We start from the raw sequence: 15,311 nt of genomic DNA, 5'->3' as shown, positions 1-15,311 counted from the left end.
GCCAGAGGAACAACCTCCTTCTAAACGTCAGTAAGACAAAGGAGCTGATAGTGGACTTCAGCACCAAGCAGGAGAGGAACTACCAGACCCCCGTCATCAACGAGTGCCCAGTGGAGAGAGTGGACAGCTTCAAATACCTCGGAGTTCACATCACGCAGGACCTGTCATGGTCCTGTCACATCAACACCGTGGTGAAAAAGGCCCGACAGCGTCTCTACCACCTCAGACGCTTGAGAGACTTCCAACTGCCCTCCAAGGTGCTCAGGAACTTTTACTCGTGCACCATAGAGAGCATCCTGGCGGGAAACATCTTAACCTGGTTCGGGAACAGCACCATGCAGGACAGACGAGCTCTACAGAGGGTTGTGCGGTCAGCTGAGCGCACCATCCGCTCCGAGCTCCCTGACCTGCACTCAATCTACAGCAGGCGGTGCTGGACCAAGGCCAGGAAGATCGTGAAGGACCTCAGCCATCCCAACAACAGACTGTTCTCTCTGTTGAGGTCAGGAAAGCGATTCCGCTCCCTGAAGACCAACACAGAGAGACTGAGGAGGAGCTTCTTCCCGCAGGCGATACGGTCTCTCAATCACACCACCACACAGTACTGACCCACACATACAGTTCTTACACACACACTGGACTTTCTGGACTTTGGTTTTGCACAACACTGGTCACTATATTCTTCATTTCCGGTTAATACTTGTACAGCTGCTGTTATTGTGTATATATTTATTTATATTTAGATTTCTTCATACATTCTTATATAGTTCTATATTGTGTATTGTGTATTTTGTTGTACAGTTATTTTATTTTCAACTTTAATTTATATATTTATCTTTATCTTATTCTTCCCAGTTAAATTTACCCTTCATTCTAATTTGTGTTGTACAGTTATTTCATTTTTAACCTTAATTTATATTCTATTCCTTCCTAGTTAAATTTACCCTTTTTAATTTTTCATATTTATTTCCTATCTTATTCATAGCCTTTTCCTTTTTTTGTTCTCTTTAGGTCACGAGCAGTTGTCCAAGCATTTCACTACATATCGTACTGTGTATGACTGTGTACGTGACAAATAAAATTTGAATTTGAATTTGAACTAATTTAAAATAAATTTATGGCAATTAAAAGAACCAATTACATACTTCCTGTCTTCAGGAACAGAAAAAGACAAAGAACTCAGATTTCTCAGATTATATTGATTATATAATTTGCTTTGTGCTAGTTGTCATCATACTCACCAACATCTGCAAATTTTGGATTTTTTTTTTTAAATTGTAACTTTCCCTGATGAGTACATGATCTTCTGACTGTAATTAAAAGACTTCCCTTCATATATATCGAGTAAAAGCCAGACTTTAGAAAAGTGGAGAACCGGTCAATTACCCAATTTCCTTCGGGGCCAACCTTCAGGATCAATAAAGTTTTATTGAATTGAATTGAAAATGTGGGACATTATCTCAAGATGTAGGACAAGAGGGAAAGGAATAAAATCCAGTTCACTCCCACATAAAGAGGGACATCTGGTCACATTAAGTATAGAACAAAAAATTAGTTTTTCACTTTTGATGTTGAAATTCTAGTTTTTTTATTAGTCTGTTATTTGGCAGAAATATTAGTCTGTTAATTGGCATATTTTATACCGTCTATGTTTTTACCATAATTAACTTACTATTTGCTATTGTAACAGTTCACATGTTTACAGTCGTTTTCCACAGACACTTCTCCTGCAGGCAGATCAGGGATACAGCTGAATTAACTAAAGTGAAGTGTGTGAGTGGTGTCCACTCTCTGGAAGCTGCGTCTGTATCTATTTGGCAACCTGTGTATAATAATAACTCCAAAAAAAAAAACAAAAAAAAAAAAAAAAACCTACCTGACACTAGGGAACACACCAAATCAAACAGCTATGACGATGACAGCCTGTCTCACTGAAGCACACGCACAAACACACACACTCCTTTCACACACACAGAGACAGAAGGTCAAAAACACAGCTGAGTCAATATACCAGGACATTAGCTGGCAGCAGCCTTCAAAACACATATCAGTGCCTAAAAGGTTTGACCATTCAAGTCCAAGAGGCTTTCACTTCATTGCAAAGGCTGTTTGAGCAGGGCACTTTTGGATTAGGAGGCAAATTTGAGTCTAAGAATCTCATTAGAAAGCAAAAAAAAAGCAGGTTTGCATTTATAATCTGCCCCCTTCTGAAGCCAGCGTAAACCTCAGAGTGTGGGACAGAGAAAAGCTTGAGCCAACAGCAACAGCACCTGAATGACAATGTGGTTGAAATACATGAGAGAAAGCCATTCACATGACCTCACAAGAACTTTAACATAACTACTATTGCATTAAAAACAAGCTCAAATATCAACATAATTAAAAGGATCCTTTAATTAATGTTATCCGTAATTTCATGTTTCTAACCGTCTTTCAACATTTATAAACCAACAGGTATTGTATGGACACACACACACACACACACACACACACACACACACACATACACCCTTGTTTCCTGGTCTTTTCAGCTTCACATGGAGCCTCCGTTAATGGGCAGTAACTGAAATGGGTGTGCAGACTCCAGCAGAGCTTAAGGAGATTAACCATTCTGTAGCCATATGAAATAATATTCCCCATAATCCCCGTCACCGACTCCAAAAAAATCCCTTCTCACTGTGTGGCAAGGGAGGGCCTCGATTAATGTCCTCTCTTGTTCTTTTGAACACACACAAACACACACACACCTGGACAAAACTATTGTTGTGTGTGTTTGAATGTGAATATGTACACTGTTCAACAGTTTTTTTGTAAAGTCAATCAATAAATTCGGTCCCTTGCTCTCTCAGTGGCTCTCTCTGTCAATAATTCAACAATCCTGAAACATTTAATCGGACCGTGGAAGCAAGCCGTGTCCTTTACTCTATCCACTTTCACTTAACAGATGTTCTGACTCGAGGACGTTCTGCTGCTGTGTGTGGCCAACCACGCTAAGACCAAATCTGTGCACTGGTTAATCACAATTAGAGCCTTGTTTTGTCTCCAAGCAACTTATCAACAAACTCGTGAAGGTGTGATCGAGTCAAACAGAACAGTATCAACAAAAACCAGAATAAATACACCATCTCATAATCATCAAGTATTAACATTAATAACGCTGAGTGTTCTGACATGCTGAGGTTTACTGAGGAACAATGAATCCCTATGCCCAAGGACGATCACTGTGCATGTCTAGCACTAGTTTTATTTCCTCTTTGTGTGAGTTATGATCCACAAACCATGCACTGAAAAGCACAATTGAGAGCCCACATTACCACTTCAAGGCCAGTGCCTTATTGTTTACATGTGTTTATCCAAGTTATTATTCTTTTCTGAGTGTTGATAGACGTCAGCACATGTTGCAACCAGTCCCTGAACCTCATTTTCCCTCCTTAGGCAAGTTTCATGTTTAACAGACAAAATCACAACAATAAACAAATTTCTGTTGCTGTTTGTTGGGCCACAGTTATTCAGCCCGAGACACTGATCGGCAACCCCTGCAAACCATCAGCTGCAAGAAGAAGAAAAAAAGCCTGACAGGTTGGCAAGTGGTTGGTGGAGGTTGTTAGCAGTCATTATGAAGTTGTTTGTCAAAGACGAGGCTTAGAGATTCGTCACCGACTGCTTGGCAACCACAAGTTGTAAGGAAATTGGTTGCAAGGAGGTACACAGTGCTAAAAAGAAAACATCCATAGTACAGGGTGGGCCATTTATATGGATACATCTTAATAACATGGGAATGGTTGGTGATATTAAAGTCCTGTTTGTGGCACATTAGTATATGTGAGGGGGCAAACTCCTCAAGACGGGTGGTGACCATGGTGGCCATTTAGATGTCGGCCATCTTGGATACAATAGGAAGAGGGCCATGTGACACATCAAACTTATTAGTAATGTCACAAGAAAAACAATGGTGTGCATGTAGTAGCCTTGGTAAAACAGAGAATTTAGTGTAAATGTACTCAAATTTATATAGTGCTTCTCTATTGTTACTGACAAAGCACTTCACATAAAAAGTCACATTTTATCCATACACTCATACAACACTTTATTTTGTTCTGTTCAAACGTATACCTACTGCACATCCATAGCCAGTTTAGAACAATATTAGCCTAAAATGCATGGAAAGAGCTCTGGGAAAAAGTACCCAGAGGATGTACTCAAAGCAGAAAGCCCCCAGCCAGCCTTCTTGTTGTCACTTCTTGTTGTGAAGTGACAGTGTTAACCACTCCATCACCAGGCTGCGCTAATACTGATGAATGGAAGACTGGAAGAGCACAAATAAGTTTAAGTGAAGGCACACACACATATATGCACAATGAGGTCTCTGTGGATGAGGCAGACAGCTAAAGCTGCTACAGAGGAAGATTCAGTAGTCAATGGGGATTCCTTTATGGAGTATGTCATATTTCACAGTGACACACACTTTCTCAGACACACATGCAAACACCATGGAGCCTTCTGCAGCGAGACGGTGATTAATGATGAGCCGAGAAAGTGCTTCAGGCAAAAGAAGGAAAAACAAAGGCTTCATACCGATGCCCATTTGAGTAATTAATTGAAAAGAAATTACCGAAGTAAACAAAACAACTCAAAACTCTCACTATGCATCTTTACGCCTGTTGCACTCGCAGGAATTTTTCTTCTAACTGTTTGAGAGTTTGAGCTTGCAGTCTGAGAGGACTTCCAAACCAAATACTTAATTATCTGAGAGGGAATAGGAAACTTCACTGAAAAAAATTCAGTAGTCCTGCAGCTGCCAAAGTTGTGATGTTATCATATCGACAAAATCAGTCCAGACTTCCAGTGTAAACACCTGTCAAAGTTCTAAGTCCTACATTTGTGGCAATTTCCACTACAGTAGGCATCCCTGGGAAAACATTTTACTACGATGACACACACAAGGTGAAAAAACAAAAAAACACCATACAGAGAGAGAGAACAGTCTCATGTTAAGTCACATACATCTCAGTGACTAATCAGACAGAAAGATAAACAATTCTGGCGATTTTGTGGGTGGTGAAAATGAGCCAGTAAAATTGGTCAGGGTGAGCTTAGATATTTATGGTGATGAGTCAAGACAGTCATAACTGTTCAGTCTAACAGGACAAGGTGAAGATTTTTTATGATCTTTACCAACATTAAGCTGACATACTTTAGGTTTACTCAAAGGAATATGGGTAAACCTAAAGTATGCTGGTATCCACCAGGTAATGGCTGCACGTTACGTCTTGAATTTTGTTTACTTCAACTTCTCTTTAAGGTGGCGGCAAAGGCATCAGGAAAGTCAAGCGTTAAAGAGTTTAAAGCCAAAAAATAAGGAAAAAAAAACAACAAGTCAAAGTGATCAGCAGATTCTACTAAACTCTGCAGTTCAGCAAGCCTCTTCGCTTTATTGTGCTCTGTTGTCAATATAGGTCTAATGGAAACAGTGACGTGTAAGGTGGCACAGGCCATTGTTTACCATACAATCACCAGACAAACATGCAATAACCAAAGCCGCATAATGTAATCACTAAAGGGAGCCATAAAGTAGGGAGTGGGGTATGTACAATGAACCTCCTGACCACTGCCAGGAAGGTGGCACATTATCTTACAGCTCTGACAAAAAGAAAAGAAAAATAAACATTAGAAAAAAAAACAATCAAGAGAAAAGTTCCTGATATAATACATAATTAAGACTTTTTTTATACAAATAATTAGAGATTGCAGGCATAATGAAACTGAAGGCCATTATATGGAATGATTCCCAAGGCAGACTAATGTAATGTATAATTGAATGTACTTATGTAGCGCCAAATCACAACAGCTGCTTCAAGGCACTTTATTTTGTATGGTAAAGATCGTGCAACAGTACAGAGAAAATCCCAACGATCACACAACCTCCTGTGAGCAAGTATCAAGTAACCTCCGACTCAGAGAGGGCAAGCCATCTGCCGTGACAGGTTAGGGGTGAGAGTCAAGGGGGGATAGACACCGTGGAAGAGACCGAGATTAATAATAACTAATGATTAAATTCAAAGTGGTGCATAAACACAACCACCGGGCCACGGACCGGTACTGGTTCGTGAGCTGTTTGTTTCCGGGCCGCAAGAGTTGAGGCTCGGGTGAAATTAATGGTTTTCGGGGTTTTTACCGTTAACTCGGTTCCCCTGTGTCTTTTCCTGTGTTATAGTTGTGTCTTATTTTGAAAGAAATATTTAAGTGTTACCATATCAACCAGAGAGCGTTAAGGGGCAGAGAGGAGGATGTTACTCTCAGTGTTGTTGGTGCATTTCAGGAGGACGCTGCTAATAAAGTTACACAATTACACAGTGAATTCGCGTTTATTATTATATTTACAAAATACCACAGTTTTTGTCTTGGTCGTATCATTTTATTTTGTTATATTTATCCGTGACACCTTAAAGGCTGGTCCGTGAAAATATTGTCAGACATTAAACTGGTCTGTGGCGCAAAAAAGGTTGGGAACTGCTGACATAGTGGGTGAAAAGAGGTGCATGAAGATGAAACACTCAGTGCATCATGGGAAACCCCCAGTAGCCTAGGCCTATTTCAGCACAACTAAGAGAGAGTTCAGGGTTACCTGATCCAGTTTTTTAAAAAACTATGGCTCCTTCAGGATACATAGTGATTTTACCATTCTAACAATCTTCCCAGCAGCATCAGTAAACACAAGAACCCTGTCCGAGCTTGCATATGACAAATAAAACTGAGGGTGAAACTACAAAGCTTACCCAACAACTTCCCTCAGACCGTCATCACCTCAAACCAACATAGCTGACACTTGATGCACGTCTGGAACTTTTCCATCACACAGCTGGTGAAACCTAGCCTTATATTATTAAGACTATCAACTGATTTCGCTATTGCCGGTCTATGAATTACAAGCAACGGGTTCAACCAGAAGTGTCAGTTGCACAATGCACATGTCTGAATAAACAAATCCTGAGATGTTCATCAAGTATTAAACATTACATCAGCTAGTCTACAAAAAAAAAAAAAAAAAAAAACCTCTTGATGACCCTCTTGTCCCGCAACTTGTTTATTCAGCTGAGGATATTCAAGTTGGCTAATGTCGCCAGTGTTTACGGGACTAAAAATGTGCCTGAAAAAAGCCAGCCGACAGCTGTTTCTGAAGACTTATCATTCAGTCCAAATATAGCAGGAGGTTCACACCAGCCTCTGCCGTTGCAAGGTTTAAAGTGCAAATATTTCAATTTACCCCAAAGTCATCTGTTGCATCTAATCTGAAGCCTTGGCTTCATGTGATCTATATTCTGCAGACAGTGTTATTTGCTGCCAAGTGGCCCATTACATTTTATTTCTTTTAATGATAGACACTACATACCACTAAGAGAGTTTGAGTGCACGACCTGCATGCTTCTGCCTGTGTGTTCCTGTGTGAGCTTTGGTTAAGTGGCACAAGTGACAGATGTGGCAGAAAATCCTTGTTTATTTTTCCTCAGGCAGCCATTCAGACATGTGTGTATGGTGCGTTTCCAGGCCTTGAGTGCAGTTTTAGTGCAGATCCAGGATAACAATAGCCTTTATATTCCTGCTAGATAAGCTCCCACCTGCTGCAGTATGTCATTATGTACTGGATGGAATGGATGTGCCTCCCTGTCGGCCCATCTTCTTCCTTCCGTCTGCCTCTTGTACACATCACTGATAAACCACAATCTAATACTTGATAAAAATCCATCCTTTATTTTGCTCCCAACAGATGTTTGTGTAGCTTTACGTGACACTTTTTTTTACTCTTTAACGTCATAAAATAAACATGAAATGCTGCACCAGGTTTGCCACCACTGTGCAGCTGTTGTCCCTTTCGCAAAAAAAGAAAAAAGTCAAAGCAAGGTTGATACCCTCATAATATGCCCTGTTGTGGATCACTTTATACCAACTGCAAACATGTTTTTCTCTACAGGTTGCTTTACAGTATATAATGTCTAATAACACATGCAGGATACAGTAGATAGCAGTGCACGGTATTACATAAATGTACGAGTCAAGATAAAAGATTTAAAAAAAGATGAAATTTAAAGACGCAACTTTTAGTAGGAAATTCACGCCTTCATCTTTGGATATCTTGTAGGTTTTTCTGAATTAAGAATAACTAATCTCACTCATGCACAGCAATAAACTATATTGCTTCTCTCTTACTCTCACTGTTCTGCTATATCTACAAAAGGCTTCCCTGGACGCCAGACAAAAACGTGTAGGACAACATTATTAGAGTTTATTTTACTCACTGTGAAAGCTCTAACCATATATATATGGACACATCATATACACACATTCTTCCGGGTATTCATAAATCTTGAAAACTCAAGCTACTGTAAACAATGATTATCTGAAGATCAGTAAGTCAGTAAGTCAGCTAGTCAGTCATGAGGCATGTAATAACAGCTGTTTAACCACTATATAATATAAAATTACAACAATAAATTTTAAATAAAGGCAAGAATGAGCATTAAACACATTTAAAAAGGAACACATGCTTTAAAGGGGAAAAAAGGATAGCTGGAGGAAAAACAAAAGATAAGAAGAGAGAAAAGATCGTGACAAAAACTGATTATAAAAAGAGAAAGCCGAGAGTGTGAGCGTGGTCCTTGTCTTTGTTGTGGTCAGCATGGCAGTATAAGGGTTGACATCAAAGAGTAGAGGACGGACAGAGATGAGAGAGGAAAGGTCTGGAAACCATATGAAACAACAGGAAAAGAGAGCGAGAGCAAGGGAGTGAGCGAGGAAGAGACTTTAAAACAGAGGAAGGGAAAGCTGAGGCAAAAAGGAGAGCCGCTGAAAATTTGCTGAAATGTCATTTTACACTCACACAGAAGCTGTGAAAATGTTTTGCAATATTTCATGTAAAAAAAAAAAAGAAGGTATATTTGCATATATTTAGTTTCTGTGGTCTAGAGGCAAACACAGGATTTCACTTGAGATCTGCTGACGGTTCAGCTTTTGTTTGTCTCTCCGTAGGAAATACATTTGGGAACAAACATCAGGCTATTTGTGACACTTTTCCTCTAAAAACAATAGCTGTGTAAAAACCCGACCGTGACCTCGACTTGAATTTTCCAGCAGCGGTCCAAATGTAATGCATCTGTGTAAAGGCCTTTGAGTGTACAAATACACACATCAAAACAGATATATGAAAATAAAAATACCACAAAAACACACACAACCCTGAGGATGTCCCACTGCATCCTGTCAGGCAGAGGTCACGACAGTGGGGATTAAATCTTGCTCATCTCCCTGCATGCTGGTTAAACCCTGGATTACCCCACAGCACCCTCAATTGCCGACTTACTAACCTATAAGTCCATCATGTGGTGCTCTCTGATTGCGGAGATGTTCGCATGTTTGTGTGTCGACAGCAACAATGAAATCTCAACAGTAGGGAGACAGATTTATCTAATTAAGTTTACTGCCGTCAGCATAAGTCCCCAACCTTTTTTGCGCCAAAGACCGGTTTATGTCCGACAATATTTTCACGGACCGGCCTTTAAGGTGTCGCGGATAAATAAGAAAACCAGTACCAGTACAAAAAAAAAAAAGATTTATTCATAAGACACGGGAAAAGACCCAGGGAAACCGAGTTAACAATAAAAACGATTTAAAAAAATAACAACAAAAAGAAAAAACCCTGAAAACCATAAATTTCACACCCATGCCTCAGCTCTCACGGCCCAGTACCATATGACTCACAGACCAGTTAGGGTCTGTGGCCCGGGGGTTGGGGACCGCTGCTCTACTGGACTGAGATCTGGTGACTGTGGAGATCATTCAAGGACAGTGACATCATTGTCATGTTCACCAAACAAGTTACAAGTTATCCAATCAGCACACTGTGTCATAGAGAGATGGATGTGACCAGCAACAATACTCTGGTAGGATGTGGCATTGACACTGGAGTGGCACCCAGTGTGGTCTTCTGCTACTGTAGCCCATCTGCTTTGTGCGTTCAGAGATGCTCTTCTGCATAACTTCTTCAACAAGTGGTTATTTGACTTACTGTTGTCTTCCTATCAGCTTGAAGCAGTCTGGACGTTCTCCCGACATTAACAAGGCATTGCCACCCAGAAAATTGACAACCATTGAATATTTTCTCTTTTTTTGTGTTAACAAAAAGTTGAAAAGGTACATCTAGTGAATATTTGGGATCCAGCTTATCAGTTTGTTTAGTTAAGTTTATATTTAGAGACAGAAACGGAAACAAAAAACCTTTAAACAAAAAAAAAGAAAAAGAAAAAAGGTGCTATAAGCAGCATCTGCTATTAGCAAAACTGTAATCGCAAACATATCCACCAGTTCAAGGATATTTTTGGACTTTCACAAGTGGAGATACAAATCAACCAAGATTATAAGGGCTTTCATCTGTTGCCATTCCAACACCGATGTGATATTTTTATTACTTTATATAAGTAAGGTCTCTCATGACATGTGGTTTGCTCAGGAAATAACTAGATCTATTACAGCTGCAGTTGAGTGACACAAGTGAGGAGGAGAAGCGGCCAGGAAACGGAGCCATTAACCAACCAGATTACCACAGCTTAGGCCTATCATCTTCTACTGGTGTAAAATAAGTGATAAAATACACTACTGTATACTGTAAGAATGATCTTGTGGCTCGAATCGGGGGTTAAACACAGTCAGGGCAGCGCTCGCATATACACAAATCTAAATTTAGCTGTTTCCTTATTAACTCGACTGTCTCCCACCATCAACAGCAAATCTGTCTCTGACAGATTATGTTTTAAGAAACTGCAAGACAGCACTGAGTCGATGGGATGTATCTAAATCCAGGGATGTATTGGAGCCGTGAGAGAGCACTGCCTGTAGATTCAAACACACAATCTCATACACACAGTCCAAGTCAGACACAGTTCACTGGCAATATCCCTCCACTTCCACAGCCCCTTCCCACTCATTTTCTCTCACTTTTTCCCTTCATTTCTTCGACCCATCTCTTTTGTTCCTGATGGGAGAAGGTCGACCTCTAGAACCAGGCCAGGCTGCCGGCGTTGGAACGAGCGCCGTGGGAACCGACTTGTGGATTCTGGCTGCGTAATGACTGCTCTCTATCGATGAATGAAGGGGACCACAGTGGGCCAGAGTGAATAGTGACTAGGGAGAACTGAGGTAGGATAAACAGGGCTGTGCATGTGAGTGTGCATTTGTGTGGCAAACAGGAAAAGAGGGTTAGAAAAAAAGCCACAAACACCAATTAGTTTATCCAGGCACGACTAATTTGTTGTTCGTTGGCTTTTGACATGGATGCAACTTTGATGTCAGTCAAGCAGTTCCACTGTTATTATCTGAATAACTGATTGCAGTCCCACTCTGAGGATGAACTCCCCCTCCCAACACAAGAAGAATCACTTGAACATAGCAACACACCCTAAACATGATAGCATACATTGCTACTCATGAAAGAGCATCGGGCAAAGACTATGCCTATAAATATCTGAGGGATAGGAGGAGGAATTTCCAAGCACTTAACATGTATATCAGTGTGTGTATGGGAGACAAGATGGACTGTAGACATTAGCAGGTCAGCTGGAAACATGCTTTTTTTTTTTTTATTCTGTGTGTGTGTGTGTGTGTGTGTGTGTGTGTGTGTGTGTGTGTGTGTGTGTGTGTGTCTGCTAGTGGGCATCAAGTTAACTGACAAAAGAAGGCCCCAAGTTTCTCCTTTCTCCAATTAACCTTCACTAGTATGACCTACTTTTAACATTAAAATAGCATACTCCCAAATCTACCCAGAGTTATATTTGGCAGAAAAGAATACGTTTCTAATATGTAGCTAAATTCATACTTCAAGTAAAAGTCAAGCTTGTGACATCACAGCGATGGCTACTTGGTGTACAGAAGTGCACAGACCTCTGGGGGAAGCAGAGTCTGGCGTGGTTCTCAAGGTCGAACTTTTCTCATGAGGAACAAAAGATGGGTTGTAGAGATGAAGGGGGAGAAATGACAGGAAATAGGTAGTGGAGGGATACTGTCAATGAACGGTGTCTGACTTGAACTGTATTTATGAGTCTGTGTATCAGTATGAGCTCCAAAACAATCAAGTATTGATGAGAAAGCTAGAGAGATAGATGTTTGGATTAGTTAAGGCATAATAATACATCTTCATCTGGAACAAACAGCATGGTTAAGGGACTTGAAACTGTTTTTATTTCTACTATCCATGGCATTAGCCTTATTAATATTATTAATACAATTGCACTTAATACAAGTAATACACCAGGGTGGAGCAAACGAGATCCATGTGCCAAACTTAGCAGGAGTGGCTGTTGTTGGCAGCCAGCAGAAATCCAAGCTAACCAAACTAGACTTTGTTTAAACTCTTGACTCTGAGTGTCAGGTGTTCCCCGCTGAGGCATGAGAGGATGACCTGTGACCTTTGCTCTGGGGTCCGCTCCTTCAGAACACATGGATCAACAGTGGAATAAAGCAGACAAAATACACACAATGAGGAAATCCCATTTTCCTATCATGTCTCTGTTCAAACTGCCACTGATTACACTGAGTGTAGAGGTAGGAGCGCGCAAACACACACACACTCTTACTTCGCCCTTCCTTCAATGTCAGTTTTTCAGTGCACAAGAGCCCCTCTTCATGCCCCTCACCAGTAACATGATCTGGCTCAGAGCTCTGAGGTTAGCGTAGGAACCCTGAGCCACAGGAGCAGAAGACAACAGGGTGACCAGCCGCAGATATTTACAAGCAGGCTGGTAAATTTATGTAATACAGTGCATTCCTCAGGGTTGGGTAGTCAGCACTACCCAACAAGCAACATACCATTATGTCTCATCAAGGATTTGAGGTAAACACCAACTCTAAACACTGTCATTTAACAGCCGCTCCTCACTTTGTAAACCAGTGAGAAACAGCCGTAAAATAGCACAACATGGCAAAGAATGCTTTGTTTCCTGGAGTCATGCGCATGACACAGTAACTTTTATTCAAATACCAAATTCAAAATAACTCTGCCAGGTGTTCTGGCATATTCAGATCCAGGACTCTTTTCATGGATTAACGCTGGAGGGCACTTCAAAAAAAAAAAATACAGGTGTTTCCATGTGTGGAAAAAGCTGGCGTTGAGCTTCAGTGTCTGCGTTGTAATAAATCTAGACTCAGCGCTTCTGTAAACCTAACGCACGGCTTTGAGGGCGTGTGGGAACTGCAGATCGCGACGTAACACACCGCATTCCAGCCTACTCTCTCACACCTCGTCTTCGGCTTCTGATGAATCAGGTCTTTAAATGAGACAAACCCTTTCAGAAAGAGCTCCCAGTCCCGCCTAAAACCGCATCAAAACTTCCAACAGGTACAGAAAATGGGAGCAGTCGAGTCATGACTGGGACTGGTTGCTGTCATGTAGTGGGCACCCCTACACCCCTTCACCTCCGTCTGGGATCTGTCTGCCTGTTCGGCTTATCATTTCTCTGCAGTCACTTTTGAACCTGTGTGTGTTTGTGTGACAAAGGGTGAGTCATATTTAGACACAAGGCAGGATGGACAGACGCAGATCAAATGCAGGAGGAAGGACAGTAAAAAGGAAACAAAAGTGAGTGAGTCAGAGATGAAATCCTCCTCTTTCACTTGGGTTTAGAGGAATTTGCACCAATCTTCCCAGCACTACTTTGCAATACATTTCGGAAGCAAGTTAGATAAGAAAAAGAGGCAGGGACTCAATAGAAAACATGATCCCTTAACTGCTGGGTTTACACACATTACCACATAACAGAGTCTTAAATAGGTGTCGAGAGGCAGATATGCAGTCATTCAAAGGCTCTGCCTCAGGTATGCAGCTCAGCAGGCCTATCTCTCAGTCTTGCTTGCACAGTCACCAGAGCATGAGTCAGTCTCAGTTAATATTTAACCCTCCTAAAGGAGGGAGCTTTAATAAAAGCAGGCTAAACAAATCACAAAACTTTAAAAGTAAAGAAATTGATTTTCCATTTGTCTGTGTGTTTATCAGCTTTATGGACATTAAGGAGAGATGAGGAAGGTGAAGGGTCTCCTGGGATCTCAGTGCCCTTTGAGGACCTGGATACAGATGGCCAGTATGTTGAGAGGATATCCATCATTTCTGACACAATGCCCCTGTTAACATAAGTCCCAATCAGGCAAATAAAGCCATGTGGGCAGGAGTCAGTGGTCACTCCTCTTTGACTCTTTTAAAAAGACAAATCATGACAGTCACCTTGGACCTCTCCACACTACTGCGCATGTTATCATAACAGGAAAAGCCAGAAGGTAGACGCACCTCTCTCACACAGACATATTTAAACTCTCGAATCATACATAACATGCACATCATATCTACAAATATGAACTCACTGCATGCATTTTTGCATGTCTCTGGATCTCATTTAGTGCTCTATAGTGGCTTGTAAGCATTTCATAGAAAGCTAAAGTGATTGGAGCCGAAAGATCAGTAGAGTAAGAGGGACAAAAACAAGTGGCCAACAGTGCAGACTCACGGATTTTCACTTTCTTGGGATCAAGCTTGTGGACTTCATCCTGCAGAATTTGCAGGCGCTCCTCGATCCTGCAGGATCTTCTAAACACCATCCCCGCCTCCATCTCGATGCCCAGGAAGATGTCGCTGGCATGTCGGGAAAGGTCGGAAAGTTGATGTATTACGTTAGTCAGCGTATGACAGCCAACCTCATCCAGCGATGAGAACAAAACGGGTTTTCGCAGTTTGCGTTTGCCGGCTTCTTCCCTGGGTTTCCAGCCATCCTTCTTCGCCGATAGCCTGCTCACACGGCGGGGCTCGATATTCCTCTGGTGAAAGGGCATATTTATTTCATACCAATAACTCCAGCGGGACCGAAAAGTGTTCACGCCGAGAAAAACAAAGCTTTAAAACAAACCCAACACGAACTCCCTCCCCGCGGTTGAGGAATAATCCTTGAATCCCGCCATATTCTGATTTTCAAAGCATGGGGACTTTGTGCTGCTGTACACTGCAGACGTTGCCTCCTAAAGTCTATTCAAATTCAACCAGACACAGTGCAGGCTGGAAAGAAAAAAAAATCACAAGGAAAAGTAGGGAAAAGTACAAATAAAAACCCGGAAAATACTACAACCACCTGTAGCGAGTGGAGCCGGAGCCAGAAAGAAGCGCAGAGTTTACCTGCCTCCCTCCGGAGAGAGCGGCCTGTCACAAAACAAGGACCGGAGCTCTTCAGAAAACGGAACAAGGAAGGAAACGAGCAGGAAACCTGGAAGCTGTAGATCCTGGATCG

At 41.4% G+C, this 15,311-nt stretch overlaps 1 protein-coding gene across 3 annotated transcripts in view; it reads right to left on the bottom strand.

The window, feature by feature from the left end:
• Positions 1 to 15,221, bottom strand: part of nhsl1b (NHS-like 1b) — a 101,961-nt gene extending 86,740 nt beyond the window's left edge. For all 3 annotated transcript variants that reach the window (XM_082504386.1, XM_082504388.1, XM_082504391.1), the window contains exon 1: positions 14,541 to 15,221. In XM_082504386.1, the coding sequence (XP_082360512.1) occupies positions 14,541 to 14,862 (322 nt within the window). In that variant the 5' untranslated portion in view covers positions 14,863 to 15,221. The remainder of the gene's footprint in view (positions 1 to 14,540) is intronic.
• Between the last annotated feature and the right edge of the window lie 90 nt (positions 15,222 to 15,311).

The sequence above is a fragment of the Aulonocara stuartgranti genome, assembly GCF_965226115.1.
Source record: "Aulonocara stuartgranti genome assembly, chromosome: 15".
Taxonomy (NCBI): domain Eukaryota; kingdom Metazoa; phylum Chordata; class Actinopteri; order Cichliformes; family Cichlidae; genus Aulonocara; species Aulonocara stuartgranti.
The sequence above is the reverse complement of the archived record's forward strand: the minus strand, read 5'-3'. Positions and strand labels throughout refer to the sequence as shown.